The following is a 17610-nucleotide window of genomic DNA, read 5'->3' as shown; positions in this document are numbered from 1 at the left end:
ACAAAGCAGTCATTTCCGTAAACACATCAATCACATGCCTAAACCCACACATTCAATCAGGTGGAAGGGAAGCTATTTGATGCCTAAACACAGTCACTGAGACTAATGGTTTGTGCAAACATCTTGAATTTATGATTCATGTGAAGACAAAGGCCTTAAGAGAGGATTGGCTTTACCGTTGAGCCGTGGGGAGCCCATGGTCCTCACAGGACTTGGAGTCCATGTTTTCACAGATGAAACTAGAAGAACAAGCCAGGCACCCAGAGTTGGATTAAGAAGAGGGTGATTCACCACATCTATAAATCGTGATGACTGTATGTGACATATTTACCTGCATGAATAGGAGATTCAAGTTGTGGCTGGTTGTCACTGGTGTCTGTCTGGCTGTCTGATTGCGTATCTGTGACATTTGAAGGAGCTGACTGCATTGGACTACTTGGTGACTCAGGACCCTTCAGGGCTGGAGAGTCTGCTACTTTGGTGGTTGCAGTGATTGGCAAGTGTGGCATCGCCATAGATACTGGGGAAGAGTTTCGCTGCGGCACCCCAATGGGGGGAGGACTCTCTCTTAAAGGCACGGTAGAGTTTTCTGATAAGAAAGATGCAGGGTAACAACACACGTAGGTGAATAACTACATACCAAATCAGAATGTTTGTCAACATAAAGATTGGCTGTACTTCCAGGTGGATAACCTGCATCCAGTCAGTGTTGGAAGCAACTCATGTTAAGAAACAGTATATACAAAATAAACAGACTGGACCAAAATGTTGGCTGTAATGTCAAGTGTTACCAAGTACATGATGGGTTAGACTGAAGTTTTTCCTATTCTTAAAGCCCAGTGCAATCTGAATGAATTTCCTTCTGCTGTGGACAGCTTGCTAGCCTTCACACTTCATTTAATGTAGGAAATACACGGAACTGTGAGAGCTAGCAATCCAGAGCAGTGGGAAATCTGGAGTTACAATTGTTGTTGCCTCAAATCCGATTGTTAAGAATTAAGTCCTGACAGCTGTGCTTATCTCCAAAGAGCTGGCAACTGCATAGTGCTAGTGACAAACAAGCATTTAGCCTGATAAACAAATATTTGTTTCCTCACAGTAGTGCAAGGTTACATAAAAGTGTCAGTTATTTGAATGACTTTAGCATTTTTGAACATTTTAATGATATAATCTATCAGATATTACTTGCAGACCTACTCTCAGAACTAGTGCAAAATCCTGTTATACCAATGTAGCACTACCTGCATTATCCACCTGGAAGTAAGTTCTGTGCTGATTTGTCCCATAAGCATTACCACTAATAACTAAATGTGCCAAAAGCTGTTCTTTGGAGCGAAGCCATAGAAGAACCATATTTTCACCAACCTTTCAGTGGATGATTCTTTAAACAATCTTTTAGTAAATGAAATGTGTGTCAATAATATTTGAAGTTTGAAGGACCTCCATTTAGTGTAGAGGTTCTCAATCTCAATTATGTTTTTTTCTAGGACTATACCTCCAACCTAAGAACCACTCAGAAAGAGTGTAGAGTGTAATTAGCCATAAAGTGTTACCTGCTGTGGATGCATGTCCATTTTCAAGGCCAGTTTGGGCTGGAGCTGGATCCACCTCAATGGGTTCCTCACGTTCAACACTCTACAAGACATAAGCACACCACATATTTAACTTCTCATATTATCTATGCTTAGGTTCAAACGGCTGACAGGCAAGCCTAACAAAAATGTACTTGACCAATATATTTGCATAGTTTATTATTCATTTGTTTTGTTTCTTTGGCCCTGTTTTAGCCCTAGGTCATTTGGATAGGTAAACACTGAGTCTGTCTCAGTCTCTTGGCTTAGCTCCTGTGCTATTCCAAAAACAAGGCCAAACAGCTGACAAAGTCGTTGCCATACGCCCATCTGGCAGCACAGTGATGAACATATCATAGCTGTCCAAAAAACCAACTCCATTTATCTCCATTTATTTCAATTCTCATTTTTCTACATTAGCACAGTGGCTGCCCTTTACACTTTGTGAGAATTTCATTATGAATGGACCTAGAGAAGTGCTCCAAGTTGTATTATGCACTATGCTACACCAACCACTAAGAGCTATGGTCATTAGTTTTTATAGCAGTCAGTTGGAATTGGATATTGTAAGATTTGTAAATGAAAGAACCCCCAAGAGTAACATGATCCTGTCTGTTTATGCATCTCCATGAGATAAATTATGCTGAAGATTTTTCATGGCTCTAAGAAGAAACACTCGAATAGACTAAGGAACACATGACATTTGATGCAATCATCCAATAAGGCCTAATCAGTGAGATGAAAGAGCCTTACATTCCTGTGAGGCTCCATGTTCTCTAGAACTGGGATCTCATCTCCTAGAGTACTCCAAATGATGGGTGAGTGATGTAATCTAATCAGTCTATCCTGACAACCAGATTTATGCTTTCCCTATCAGGACTACTAGGGCAGCCTATCTGCCACTTTCACCATCAGCCTCCTTTAATCTTAAATCACAGTGCTGGATGCTTTGTGGCTTCAAATGTTTGTTCCATCCAGTCTGCTGTAACCCTTAATAGTGAACTCTCATGCACTATTCAATGTGTCCCAAATACAGAACCATCTGCTGCTGCCAACACAGCAAAAATAGACCCTGTTGATATCAATGGCCTTGAAGCCCATGAGTGTGCAGCACATAAAGGTTACAGGCCTATCCCCCTTCTCCAAAGTCTTCAACTGCCAAATGGTAATCACATAAGACTTTTGCCTCTAGTAGAAATAGCAGTGAGCTGCCTTTCTTGAATCAAATGAAACTTGGCTCTCATTCCATCCGAACCTTGTGCGCAGTCATCAGTCACCATGGATAACCTAAGTGCTTAAATAAGCTCATTCCTACAAGACTGATCGATATCACAGCATAAACCCTCTTCATCACTGCACAGCAGACCTGACTAATGAGGAAAACCTCTTTCAGCTTTTCTGGGAACTTGCTTACTTCTTCACTCGCACCCTCTCACAGGCACGGACAAGCACAAACAGACACAGGGGGGTGTAAAAACTGAGCATGTAATCATGCGCCAGGAATATAAAAATAAGCTGTGTAGTCCCACACACACACAGCCGCAGTAAAAAGAAAAGTGAATTCCTGAGAGTGAGATGTGGGGAGGTAATTGAGCCCATGGAGGAGAGGCCAGGTGACGTCAGCCTGAAGGTATGCTGGAGGGGTTTGCATTGCGGAGGGGCGAGGGGCTCAAGCAGCTGGCCATCCCACTGGGAGATAGGGGGAGACAGAATCCACCACTCAACCATGAAAATCACGCAGCTCCAGTTCCCTGGCCGAACACGTAGCTCTCTGGCTGTGGCCCACATCGACATGACAGGGCTCTAGCCGTGGAAACTTTCAGGGTGGGAGTGGTGAGTCATGCAGCGTTCCCCTCAGAGGGAGCACTGCTGACACGTGCCCTGTCCAGAGTAGCCTCACAGGTCAGTAGAGGTAGAGCGCCCTCACTAGTAGAGCCACCATGCAGGCTCATGTAACTAACATTTATTTCTATGATTGCATTGCAAAGTTTGGCATTCTACATGATTCAACTCATCTACTCATTAGCAAGGCTTTTGGTAGTTGAAATCAGAGTGTTAGAAGTGGGAAGACACTAAATTCTGTGACACTCCTGGATTAACTTCAATCAATCAATTGACTAGTCGACTGACTGTGTCTTTTGATGTTTCCTCTCCCTTTGACCCTGTCACTGTGTCACTATCATTTAAAGCAGCAAGGGATTTCTCTTTTATGGGGCAGCAACACAACAGAAGCCAGTCTACCCCCAACACTTCCTTTAGTTCTCTTTACACACCCTTACGTTCCACCCAGCTGAGATAACTTACAAACTTTAAGATGTAACTGACAGGCTAACATCTGCTTCATTACATTTGTTTTAGGTGGTATGAGCTCATTTTTAGCTAAAGTAAAATTATTGACTTATTTTCAAACATAAAGAAGCACTAAATTCTGATCCCAAGTCTGGTGCTGATCCAATCTCTGATATATGAGTGTGATATAGAGGTGTGTGGCTTAAACTGGTGGAGCAGACTGTAGTCTTACAGCATCTAGCCACAGTAGTCTTTTATCATAGAATTTTTTGGTCCTTAAAGAAAGAAAGAAAGTTTTTCTGCAAACTGAAATATTACTTTGGTTTGGTTTAATTGAAATATGATGCTATATCTTCTCACTGGGGCTAATAAAAGACATGAAACTCGAGTGTAGTGTTGCATCTTTCTTGTTTAATCGACAAGTGAAATCAGGGTAAGCCCCCTGTTTGTAGGTAATCAAGATGTATTTAGGCTGTTTTATAGGCAGTTCAAACAGTATTTTCTGTTAGTTTAAGGAACTATTAACCCTATTTTTATTCTATATTTCTATAGGACTATGTGTGATTTCTTTTTTGGCTCAGTATGAAATGTAAAGCATTCAGCCACACATTCGTATGATGCAATCTAACGGATTATAAATGAGCTCCTAGTCAATCACAGTTGCCCTTCTTGATAATAAATGTATAGAGAATGTAGACTGTGTTGTAAGCAGTATATATTTCACTGCATTAAAAAAAAAAACGCACCCTGCATGTTTGTGATGACACAAAGTACACATGACAGAAATGGTAGCTTCGAAGGGTCGACCACTCAGTCTAAAAAAAAATTCTAGGAGACACAATGTAGTGCATTGCAATCTGTATGTAATATATTAATGGTTGTAAGTAAATGACACGTCAAAGTATAAATTCTCTTTGTTACATCAGTGTCATGAGATGCCAATCATTGTAGCTCTACTCATGCAGTCCTGCTGTGACAGTTGACTGATGAAAGGTGGACAGACATCTGTTGTGTTTTTTCTGTGTCTCACTGCGCAGAGGGTACCTGAGCTAAATGAAGAGGCTGAAGAGGAATCCAGCCATACCTAGCACACACACATACACGACTCTCCCGCACAGCCACACAAGCGTTGTCTCTCTCCCCCAGGAACAACAAATCCTCCTGTCTCAGAGAGTGCGTCATCACACCAGCAGCGGGGAGCAATAAAATATGTGCAGGAAGCTGGGAGGTGAGATATTAGACAAGGAAAGCCCTGAGCCACAGCTCTCCTGCTCCTCTAGAGATTTCAGGAGAGGAGCCAGCCACAATCTAACCCGCAGGGAACAATGCTGTTCTTGTCTCCTGATGATTCTCAGAGATACAGTGAAAGCTGCTATGACACAGACACGGCTTAATCCCAGAGCACATCTCATCATTCTCCAACAGACGCCAACAAACTGAATAGCCGGGTCGATGTGCCATCATGTGTCAGTTTCTACAGTGTTCTCTTCCTTTTACATTGTTCTACAATGTTCTTCTCCACACTGGTTCATTTGGCTTATCAGTTCTTTTTATGGATCAGTCTAAAACTGACTGCCAACATTAGAATGTAAAGCATCCTGCAACTCATTTGAAACTCTCTTGCAACATTTGCAACCATCTCAACTTCGTCAAACATGTTTGCATGAAATCAAAATGAAGATAATGCTTCACATGATCACATCAAACAACACTTTGAAAGACTAATTTCACTGGATCAGGTGACAAAAAAATAAAACTGAAGATGATTTACTGGGCGGTTGAAAAGGAGATCCTCCGTTTGTGTGAAGTTAGTCATTTTTGTCAGTTACCTGAGCCATGACAGCAAACAAATGGGAGTTTTTTGAAGCTATGTTTCTGTGACTAGCTGACTTAACTAGCCAGCTGAGACTTTTAATCTTTTACTTTCTTTAAACAGCTGTTTGAGGCAGCATTTAATCTTCTTTGTTTCCTTGCTTTTATCATAATCTATAGACTAAAGAATTTCTTTTCTTTATACCCCCCTAATTTTCCACAAATCAGAGATCTCAAATTCCTTTGGGACCAAATAACGAAAATGAGATGTGGTCCTTGATTAACCCGCAGTGCTAATAGATAAACAAATGAAAAAGTCAGATATATAGTACTGACAGAGAGATAGAGGAAATAAGGATGGCAATGATAGATGGAAAAATACATCAAAGACAAAAAAGAAACACTTCACAAATTACTTTCTATAGTGAAACAATACAATGTATGAAAATAAATGCACTGCTAATTTGGCTAACTTGTGGAGTAATCAAATGTGATGCAAGCAGTTGCTTTGTGTAACTGTGAAGTTGCATGGAAGTTATGTTTCATGCAACTAGTTGAATGAAAGTTTCAGTGTTAGCCAGCTTCAGAGACTCTGTAGAATGAAAACCCCTGGCCTAATCAGGTAAAGACAGAAGGCCTGATGTACTAAGTCTTTTGCAGCAGATTCAGGTACAAATTGGACGCATTGTGGCTGTATGAAACTGGTACACAAGCCTAAATATGCAGTTTATAGGCCGTGTGCATGGGAAGATGCAAAATGCACTTCTCTTCTTTATGCATCTGCATTTCAGGGAGGGCCTTGCAAAATGTGGGAGGTGTGCCAAAAACTTTGTTCATTAACACTTGTTGTCACCGAGCTTTTATTTTCTATTTTGTCGCAAGCTTTTGCTCCACTGTTTTGCTGCTCCTTTTAAAACCTGCACCTCATGAGCATGCAGTTAGTGGCTGGGGCTATGTAAAGTTTTCATGATTAGCTGAAATCTTGTAAATTGAACGTTAAATCAAGGCAGACTTTGTGCTGTGCTTGCGCTCATATCTACAAATGGACCAGAGGCCCTGTTCTACAAGAGAAACTGGCCCTGAGTGGCTTCTCAACCCAGTCATTTCAACCTATTTCAGTAAAGTACGTGCAAAATGACTCCGTCTCCACCCTACGCGGAAAGAAGCACCCAGGTTTCCTGTGTTCTTGCAGTTCCTGTGTACAGCCCAATCATAAGAGGGGAACAGTGAGTACTGAGCGAGACAATGGGCTCCCCTCGGAGAAAGGCTTTCATGTGAGTTTAAATGTCAGAGTTGTCCCATGTGAGCTCGCTCAGAATTCCCCTACATTGGCTGACTGCCTGAAAAATGTTGGGGTGCAAACAAGACGAATTTATTTGGATTATCAGAAGCTCATGGTGGACGTATTCTCTCAGCAGCCTCGGTGGTGAATATAATGAGAACCTAACTGCACAGGCGACTGCACACAGTGGCCGAGCAGGCATGGAACTGGCTGGAAAATAGAAAACTATTTGGCTTATGCTCCAAGGCCGGACTAAGGAAAGGTTGACTGAAGCTGAATGCCCGTTTTGATGAAGGACATGGGGGAGGCTGTGATCTTAGACCTATCTGAGTGGATATTCTCACTTCTGACATTTGAGCTTTGCGGAACTTTAGGACGGTGGAATGGAACACCGGCTACAATGAGCAGCATGTGAAGGAGCTCTGGGGGCTTGAATTAGGGTTATTCCAGCCCCTGTCACTCGAACTGTGCGTACAGACATAGTGCCGCAAATGCAGGTCTACACATAGCAAGCTCCTACAGAGCTCTGCTTTGGCATACATAAGCCACAGTGATAGCACTATTCATATTTTCCACCTAACATAGATCCAGGGCAAGGCCTGATCTGCAAATGAAAGGAGTGGATTCTATGGAAGGCATAAATCTCTCAAGAGGAGATGAATCATACTTCAGCATGAATGGAATAAGAATGAAATGCTTTGTAACATTTGTGGAACAGTACAGGCCAACGGTAGTTTGACTTTTACTGTCCCTCTTGTTGCTGTTAATGGAAAGTCAGTGGGATCTAGCGCTCATAAAGCAGCTTACAGAGACAGGCAATGAGAAGACACTCATCATAGGGGCCTGCAAGGGTCTTTGCTCTGTAATTTCCTCCTGGAACTTGCGTCTATGTGGGGAAAGAGGCCCAAACACCTGTTCTTCAAAGGACAAGAAGCCTGCAATTTCTCCCTCCAGAGGAAGAAGCTATGTAGAAGCAGCCTGGAGAGAGGCAGAGGAAAAGAGCATGCTGCCTCTCACTGGGACATTCAGCTGAACAACACTCACTAAACACTCATTCTAATTCTTAGAGGTTAACCTCAATCCAAACCTACACCTAAACTCAACCCTAACCTTGGTCTTAAAGTAATTCTAACAACGTTTACTCCCTTGAGTTTCACTAGATAGTTTGACAATTTGTAGATAAGCTATAGGAGACCATCAAAATAAAGTAAACATACACACAAATATATGCATATAGGCAAACTAGGCCACTAAGGCTGCTTTTAGCTTGTTTCCCAAAGGCCGCACATGGGTGTTTTTTGACTAGTCAGAAATTTAGTGGAGATATAAGCTCCCTGTTACTGTTTACATGAATTAATGCCACAAAAGAAAGACATATTTTTATTGTAGCTTTCACAAGCCTATTACAGTACAAAATCCAGATTAGATTAATTAAAACACACAGTACTTGATCTCTGCTTCTTTATGATTGATTGGTTTGATCGTGTGCCAGTTTGAATTTAACCAATTAGGTTGCCGATACCTGCCAATCCTATCAAAAATGTGTTTTGCCATCCATGTGGCAAAATCAAATGCTTCTATTGCTTATCTGTCATTATTTGTACAGCTCATGCTGCAAGAATAAAATGAGCATCTATAATAGGAGGGTATTGTATTGCTAATTGCACAATATGATACAACACATATTGCTGTATTCGCATCATCATGCAATACATTTTTGATACAGAATAAGAAAAAAAATGTTAACATAATTTTCATGTTCATTTATTTTTTTATTATTTATTGGTATTTTCCAACCCAAAAAGACAACAACAATTGTTAAAAGGATAACTGGTGCAAGTCACTTTTCCTACAACACATAAAATTAATACAAATAGTATAAAATAAAGTTCAAGATGTATATTACATGTTATAACATACATATTACATGGTGTTGTTATCACTCTAAGCATTACAAGGTCACTTACAATCTGATTTGATGTTTCTATATAAAGTGTGGTTCTACTTTTAGAGAGGATTTTAAAATGTGACTCAATCACTCCTAGTTAATGTGGACTCTCTACATCCGAGGACTGGTGCAAATCAGACTCTATAAACATCGCTGTGACATTCTGTCCATTCAGAATCTGCACTTTGTGGCTGCTTGAATCCTTTATGGAGAAGTAGCTGCTGTTTTGTCCTCGCATGCCTCCTGAACTGACACGTTTGAGTGATGTCTTTACAAATGAGTTTGCATAGTTGTGGTATTAGCATGGGTATTCAGTGTCGGCACACTGTCACGGTTCAGTCTACCACTCTTTGCACATCATTATTACACTCAACTAGGAAACCAAAGAGTTCCCAAACAGGAGATAAATGCAAGGATAAAGCGTACTCTCTCTGCTTGTCATGTCAAACAGCTTGGCTAATCGAGCATCCAAGGTAGACAAAGCTGAAGTTAGCTTTTTATTCATATTTTCCTCGGGAGCCAGACTGTAACTGCTGCACCATTTAAGGAGAAACCAAAAACCTGAATAAGAAGCTGGAATAAGAAGTTAAGTTTCAGATTCATTCAAGGTAGCTTAACCAAACCAGTTTTTTCCAGTTCCGTGAGTCTTTTAATTGTTATTTTAGGAATATCATGGATTGTGTTTAAAAAAACTATAGAAACCATTTGTGGTATTTTATAACATGAAATCTGTATATGATTAACAGCACGTATTGTCTTGCAACCCCAATGTCAAATAAAATTAACATTAACATGCATTTTGTGACATCCCTGGTCTGAGAGTCAAATGTTAAACAGACAGATTTTGTGGGCAGCACAGCACTAAGAAAAGCATGCTCTGGTGTTTCATTCTCTCATTTGGTGTGGTCCATCATAAAAATGCATACCCACAAGGAACAAACTGAACTGGAGAGTTTACTTGAAAGTGGACTGATTCCCCACGATCTTTAGCTGACCATGGTTCTGTTGGTTAGTGCACACCTGGGTTTGAGTGGAGAGTCCTTGCCAGCCATAATGAACTGAGCTAAAGTTTGACCGGTATGAAAGGCTGACTGGTGTGATGGAAGTGTCAGATGAACAAAACAGCCACATATATCAAAATTAATCTGCCAGCTATTAGGACCTTAATTACAAAGTACGTAATTGTGCTGAGCACTCTGTGAATGTGCTTTGGAAGCACAGCAATTGGCTGAGGAATGTGGCAGTAGATGCTCCGGCCGACCCTGGCCCACCCCCAATCACTCACGAGCCTTTGATAGCCTAATAGTTTGTCTGCCTGACAGCTACATGCAATGCAGCCTTCATATGAAGGATTTGATCCCAGTGTTTTAGGAGTAATTATGCAGAGACTTGTTTGGGCCATTATTTTGAAATGTGAGCAGCTGTGAGTCAGAAACCTTGCAAGGCTCAAACTGGCCATAATGTGTTGCCCATTTTAATTAAAGTGCAACATTACTCTTCAGTGGTAGCACAACTTGTACCATGATGAAATAAATCATGGGACATCCCACTTTTTTAACTTGTTTGTCATATGATCATGAACATAAATTGTATGCTATTATATAGCAGAACATTATATAGACATATTCAGTTTGCTAGTAAACTTTATTTATTCTACAGTAATGCTTTTGGGATTCGTAGCGGTGTGTTCACACCGAGTTAACGGTGGTGTACATTCACTTTCTCATGTCACATCATAATGTTTGCGGCAGTTCTATCTTAGCTTGTAAGGCATGCATGTAACATGGTAAGAGTGTGATGATTTAGCATTGCAATTAGCAGTATGCTAAACTGGTGGCTATAGGCTTCCATTACTTATTAGCTCTATTAGTCTCGTAACCCCAGCGCAAAAATAGAGAAATAAACTTTAGACACCAAACAAACCTTGGTTGACTGACTATGTTTGGGGGAAAGGAACCAATAGTGTGCATTTCATTTTTGGCCAAACCATCATTTTAAAAGGTCGTGATAAGGCATTGAGAGGCTTTGATTTTCAGTGGAATAGGTGACGACTGCAACAGGATGCTCAAACACTATCTCTGCAGCCCCACCTTTGGACGGGTGGGACAGGGCAGAGGCGAGGGTCAGGCACAGTGCCTGGGGCTGAGGACACTGGAGTGAGAGGGGGCTGGATAGAGGTGGGGGGTCAGGCCATCTTTCCATGACTGCACAGCAGTTGGCACCCGAGATCTAAGAGCTTGAGTCTGGTTTAGGGTTTCAAACCACCAGCTGCAGAAAATCTCAGCCCAGCCTTGCCCTCTGGCCCTGCCGGCAGACACAAGGGCAACCAAGATATATGGTAGAAGGACAATGGCTGGAGGAAGTCTTAAAGTCCAGCTCTCTGTTCTTCCAGTATTAATAAAAATAATCATAGTGTAAGGTTATAGACTACTGCTTGAAAGGTTGTAATGATAGTTGCTATTTTATTTAACAATAATCAGCTTTAAAAATATCCAGCTAAGTTACTATTATATTACATTCTATATACCAGAAGGTATTTTAGATGGTTTATTCAGAATAGCAGCAAAAAAAGTTACTAAATGACAAATAATATATCCATAATATATCTAATTGCAGTTATTTCTAGTCATGTTATCTGCTTTGAGATTAGATAACTGATTTGAAACCTATGAGGTTCTGTTGTAATAAGTACTCTCATAATAATAAAACCAGAATCATTTTATGTATCGTCGTGGTCGGTACCTGTCAAAAACTTGTATCTCTGTTTTTGTCAATTTTCATGTTTTGAAAATGTCAGCTGCTGTTTACACTGTGTCAAAATTATTTCATGACAAATAGAGCTTTAGAAATGATCCCATGTGACTTAGAATAAAATCTTGTTGCATTAACTTACATTGAAAGTTAAGAATGTTTTTCTTTCTCCTATAAAGTAACTTTTTTGGACAGATGAGGTTTTGTGTATCTGCAACAAAACTGGTTTATTTTACTGAGTATGGTGATTCTAATCTATTCAACAGGAGTGTATTAGGCTAAAGCTGAGCTCTGCTGCCTGACTGCATGTGAGTATGCACATGCACGCACACACATACACACCCACACACCTTCTTGGTGGGGAGGAACAATAGGTCTGCAGGGCAGTGAGGTCACCCCATAAACAGGGAATTATTAACCTGTAACCACGGAGATGAAAATACATGGCATTGCCTGGAAGTAATTAGGACAGCCAGGGGCAGCATGGGAGCGGCCGAATGCCTTTCTCTAAAGCCCCTCACCCACAGCCTGTTCTTTCACACTCTCTCTCTCTCTGTCTCACACACACGTTTGTTTTTATACAAACATTTGGTGGACGTGAGGTCTAACATATGTCCAATATACATTACACAGAACATCACTGTCCAACCTCTAAATCTCCAGAACTGTATCTTTTCAGGCTAAGAAAAAAGTTTTCTTAACTTTTAATGTTGGTTTAAAAGGAGCAGTCCCACCAATCTTTCAAAATGCCTGCTAAATTCAATCGTTAAGATGTAAACAAAGTCATTCAGAGTAGTTTGGACTGCTGTGAAATGCTCTGTTATAGAGAAACTTACAGAACCAGAGCAGTGGTGGTGAAAGGAACCCGACATCCAGAGCATTTAATGACCCTAAAAGCTACCTCACTGTAAACTAACACATGACATAGTTGTGAATATGCTGCTTGAAGCCTGAGACATTGTTTTATAATAGCTTTGGAAAGGTTTTGGCATAAAATGTGATTTGTAAGATCCATTCTTGGCCAAAAGGTACATGCAGGGTGTTGTGAGGCCAAATATTCCCAGATTTACCACTATTTTACTGTTAATGACATTACATGTAAAACTTATGTGTAAGGTTGCTGGTGACTTTGCTCATTTTAAAACTTAGTGGTCTTTAATGAAAATATTGGAACAGTCTTGGCCAATAATCAAGGTTTGAATATTAGTATCAGAAAAGAAAAAGTGGTATCGAGCCATCTCTAATGTGAAGAGAAGCTGCTATTCAAATGCTGTAAAAATAAAAACCAAAATGTATTTACAGTCATATGCAACAGTTTGAACACATTCAGTCAAAATACGTTTTGTTGATTTTCTACATTAAAATAAGGTAACACATCATCTACAGAGAACACACTTAGAACAGGTCAATTGACCAGGGGCACCCATACTTTTGCATACAAGTGTATATGACGATATGTAACTACTTATAAGTAGCTGATTCATGTAAATGGTTTTGTCACTTTCAAAAAATGAAACATCACTTTTGTTACAGAAAAAAAAAACTTTTTTCCTGACTACAAAGTCAGGAGTGTTTTCTTGGTTCTGACACTGTGAATTAGCCCTGAAAGAACTACTAGCCTCGAAAATAGACAAAAACGTGCTTACAGGCTCTGCTGTCCACTCCTTTGTATTAATAGCCACAGCTACACTTTTTGTTCTATTCTTCCTCTTCTGCCAAGAGTCTGTGTTGGACATGGAGATCCAGGCCAGGCTACAGGAGGAGATTAAATGCTCTGTTCCATTGTGAGAGTGCTGGCACCAGGCCGGGAATCTCCACAGCAGGGCTTAAAATGTCATGGACATCACAAACACTCAAACCCACACACACATGTACACACATACACAAGGAGGGAGAGAAAGACTGAGTAACACTTAAAAAAAAAGCCTATAAAACTCTGATATTCATAACCAGGTGTGGAGTTTAAATGTATGATTTTGAAGCCTTGCAGGCATTATCAGCCTTTCCTAATGGGGATAATGGAATAATCGCATGTTTGCAATCACACTGAAAAAACAGTGGTGCATTGGATTCACTTGATTATTTTTACATGAATAAAATGTATTACATCGATTTTGTGTTTTTTACTTTTGGTAATAACTGTGTGGCTGTAATTTGGCTATTGGTGGTGAAGATGTTGAACTGGTGGACAGCCTTTGCCAGCTTGGATCAATTATTAAAAACAAAGGATTCAGCAATCAAGAAATATGACACAGATTGGCCCTCAGCAGAGCAAAGATGAAGGAACTTGAAAAGATCCTCAAATGTACTGATGTGTCTCTACAAACAAAGATTAAAACTGTCCAGGCCAGGAGAAATATTGATGCTTTTGAACTTTGGTGTTGGTGATGACTTTTAAGAGGTGAAGGAAAAAACCAGTAACACTGTAGGGCAGTGTTCAGAAGGGTATATGAAACATACACTGCTATAAAAAAAAATCTGTAAAAAAACAAAACAAAACGATAAAAAGTCAAGCAGCAGGGTTGCAAGACAAAACCTGTTCATTTAGAGTAAATGTCTGTTTTGTTGATGATGGTAAAAAAAACTGTAAAATTACAGTCTTTTAATTTCTTAGAAATACTGCCTTTTATTGTAATTCAACACTTTCTCTAGTTTGACTAGTTATTCTGAAATACAGTATTTTACCATAAAATAAGTCACAACCATTAAAATAAAAACAAATGTCTGTAAAATAAAGATGATCATTTGTGTTTGTCAATTTAACCGCCTTAAATGGCCACGACCCACCAGCGGGCCCAAAAATTATTAATATTAATATTAATTAATTAATATTACACATTTCTATAACCTAAGAATAGCTCAGCCAGTTTACATTGAAGTCACTGTAATTACTGAATAATAAGTCTTAGTATGAAAATAAGCCTGGGATTTTCAGGGGTTAAATTCTATTTCTGCAGTGTTAAAATTTAAGCTCACATCATCAGCATCATGTCACTGTGATATACTTTAGTTACAGAGTCATAATGCCGATGATGTGAGCTTAAATCTTATAAATAGTAAAATAAAATTCACTTTACTTAAAGGACACATGTATCAGCAAGTGTCATGGCACAACTTCATATCAGAAAAAAGATACACGTCACCTGGCATAGATTTTATGTAAATGTCATGTAGCCTTATGAACACTGCCCTACAGTAAAGAGTTACCAAACAAACAAATGGATGCTTCAAGCTTCACCTCCCACTCTAAACCCAGATAACCAAACTCTTATTTTGGACATATCGTAAGAAGAACCAATTCATTAGAAAAGACAATTATGTTTGGAACTGTTGAAGGTAAAAGAGGAAGAAAATGGCCAGCAAGAAGATGGATGCAGACAATCAGACTTGGCGGCACTTAATAATGATAATAATAACTCTGTTGATGTCATATGTTTTATGTATGTGGCAATGAGGCACACAATTGCATTACGTTTTTCCCTGCAAGGCCTGCCTGCCTATGTGGAGCGCTATCACCAAATACAGAGAAACATCAGACCAAATATAGATCTGAGTGTACAAGATCAAGAAGCATTCCTCTGGGCTCCATGTAACCAAAACGTCCAGGATTAAGAATAGCCTAGGCATATTTAACGGGTGGGTATGCAGTCAGAAATCCAGATGTGCTGGCATACAGAGGTGAGTGGTGGGCGATACGGTACATAAGGCTGGCAAACGCCCACGCACGCTCACGCATGCTGCCCATGTGAGCCAAAGCTCACAGCCAAAAGAGCTTTTAAGCCATTACGGTCATTTAAAAAACATATGCGTCTTAGGTCATACCTGGGTCAATAGCAACATAATACAGTGTCTCATTTACGGTTGAGTGCTGATTGCAGGAGCAGGGAGGGCGATAAGAGCAGGGCTGAGTAATGCTATGAAAGGTTCTGATGAGGCGTTGATTTAAAGGGGGCTTGCTAACCAGTAATATGGGGTATATAAACCTCCTCCCATCAATTAGCCCAGAACAAACAGTACTGAGTTCAACCTGTTGACATGAGACAAGTTTTATATGAACATGCTGGATATTTTGATGCATACAGGGGTGTATGGCCAAATGGCAAAATGTTCGTGAGACCTGAATATCCCAGGGTGAGAGAAAAACCGAACCTAACCATTTGACTGGTCCCTGCTAGGATTTTCCTTTTTTGAAAAAGTAAAAGCGCTATAAGATTGTCTTTTTCCCCTTTTTGTTAAGAGTTTTTTTTAGACCATTTAAAAATACTAGCCGACCCTTAGGGTACGTGAAACTCCATATTCCAATGTTGTATTGAGCAATAGAAATTGGGGATGCAAAATGAAATTGAATTAATATGAGTATGACAGATAATTGCTAAAAAATAAGGTGACACTTTACTGATGGACAGCTTTCGTAAAGCTACATGACACCTAAATAAGCCTTTAATAACAACTGGCTTAGACCTACAAAAACACTTATGGTCATTGGTGACCAATTGGCACTGGTCATTGGTGTCATTTCACCTCAGAGGGTTGCTTGTTGGAAAAGGCCTTTATAAATGTTTATATAGGTTTATGTCAGTTGTCCTGCTTGCGTAGGTGTTATGTTGCCTAATAATCGCCTTCAGTAAAGTGTTACCAAACAATGATTGGCACCGGACAGAGGTGTAGATTTGATTCAAAAATGTCTGTATTTTATTTATGTCTGCCATTTAATGAATGTTTATGCAAATATGCACATAAAAATATCAGCCTAGAGTTCTCATATCAGTGCATCCTTAATAGAAGTCGTCAAAAATTACTATAAAATCTCATTACATTAACATACATGATACATTATCTCAAGGAGTCTCAAGGAGAAAGATATCATTTCATATTGAGAAAGTCTGGAGACGATCATGACAATTTGGGGCTAAATATGGGTGGGAATGTAGTTATTAGGGTGGGAACAAACTGAGTGTGTAGAGCTTACAGTATGCTGGTCAACATTGTCTGACAGTCAATAAGCCTGTCATTAGCCCAATGGATCTATGGCTGGAAAGTCCAGCAAAAAACCCCAAAAAAAGCATGTGGATGTGACGCAAGCACCCAAACATTGGCCCTGTAATCAGGAGCTTATGAGTTTGATCCTTAGCGATGCCACAGCTATCCGTGACTGGGAACCAGTGACAGCGCTCTCTCTGGGTGGGTAGAATGATTCTTTTCCTTCCCTCACTCAGCATTATGTTAGCCAACACAGGGATCTGTTGGCTAACAAGACAAAAGTTAGTGTTTTTCTCCAAGCACATTGAGCTGTCCAATGATGCTGTGTTAGTGGCAGTTCGAAAATATGGCGCTTCACGTGTCCTGAAAGAAGCTCGTACTAGTCTTCACCCTCCCAGCTTGATAGCTTCATATGACAGAAGGAAAGCTTCGTAGTGGAATAGGTGTAAAAATTGGGAAAATTGGTAAAGAAATAAACAAATAAATAAATAAATAGATAAATAATTTCACAACATAATCCAGCACCAAAAGATTTCAAGATGACCCCAAATGTATATTTTCATCACAGGATCACGGCTGACCCTGCAAGATCATGAAGATGTTGTGTTACAACAGCCACTGTGTGTGTGTGTGTGTGTCTGTGTTCTCTCACTGAGACAGACTGCCCTCTGACAGACTATCCACAGATAACAAGCATGCACATCTTATCTCTCCCCTGGACCTCCTACACTGACTCACAGACCCTGGAGAAGCTCTATCACACACACACACACACACACACACACACACACACACACACACACACACACTTACTGAAATGAGCCTCCTGTCAGAAGACAAGGTGCGAGAAATGTACAGTGCACCACCACGCAGTGGTCCAGAGTCATGTATGATAACCCACTGACCTGAGAGCAATTTGTTCACAATTACCAGGAAAAAGGGGGAAGTGGATACAACCCCCCCAACACACAGATGGG

General features: G+C 40.2%; 1 protein-coding gene across 2 annotated transcripts in view; it reads right to left on the bottom strand.

The window, feature by feature from the left end:
* The window catches only part of smtnl (smoothelin, like), a 32400-nt gene that overhangs the window by 7119 nt on the left and 7671 nt on the right, over window positions 1-17610 (bottom strand). For both annotated transcript variants that reach the window (XM_036561626.1, XM_036561617.1), the window contains exons 3-5: window positions 1554-1635; window positions 332-589; window positions 177-239 (exon numbers count right to left, since the gene is read on the bottom strand). In XM_036561626.1, coding sequence (XP_036417519.1) covers window positions 177-239; window positions 332-589; window positions 1554-1635 — 403 coding nt within the window. The remainder of the gene's footprint in view (window positions 1-176; window positions 240-331; window positions 590-1553; window positions 1636-17610) is intronic.

Source organism: Colossoma macropomum, unplaced genomic scaffold (genome assembly GCF_904425465.1).
Source record: "Colossoma macropomum unplaced genomic scaffold, Colossoma_macropomum, whole genome shotgun sequence".
Lineage (NCBI taxonomy): Eukaryota > Metazoa > Chordata > Actinopteri > Characiformes > Serrasalmidae > Colossoma > Colossoma macropomum.
This window is presented reverse-complemented; position numbering and strand designations above follow the sequence as displayed.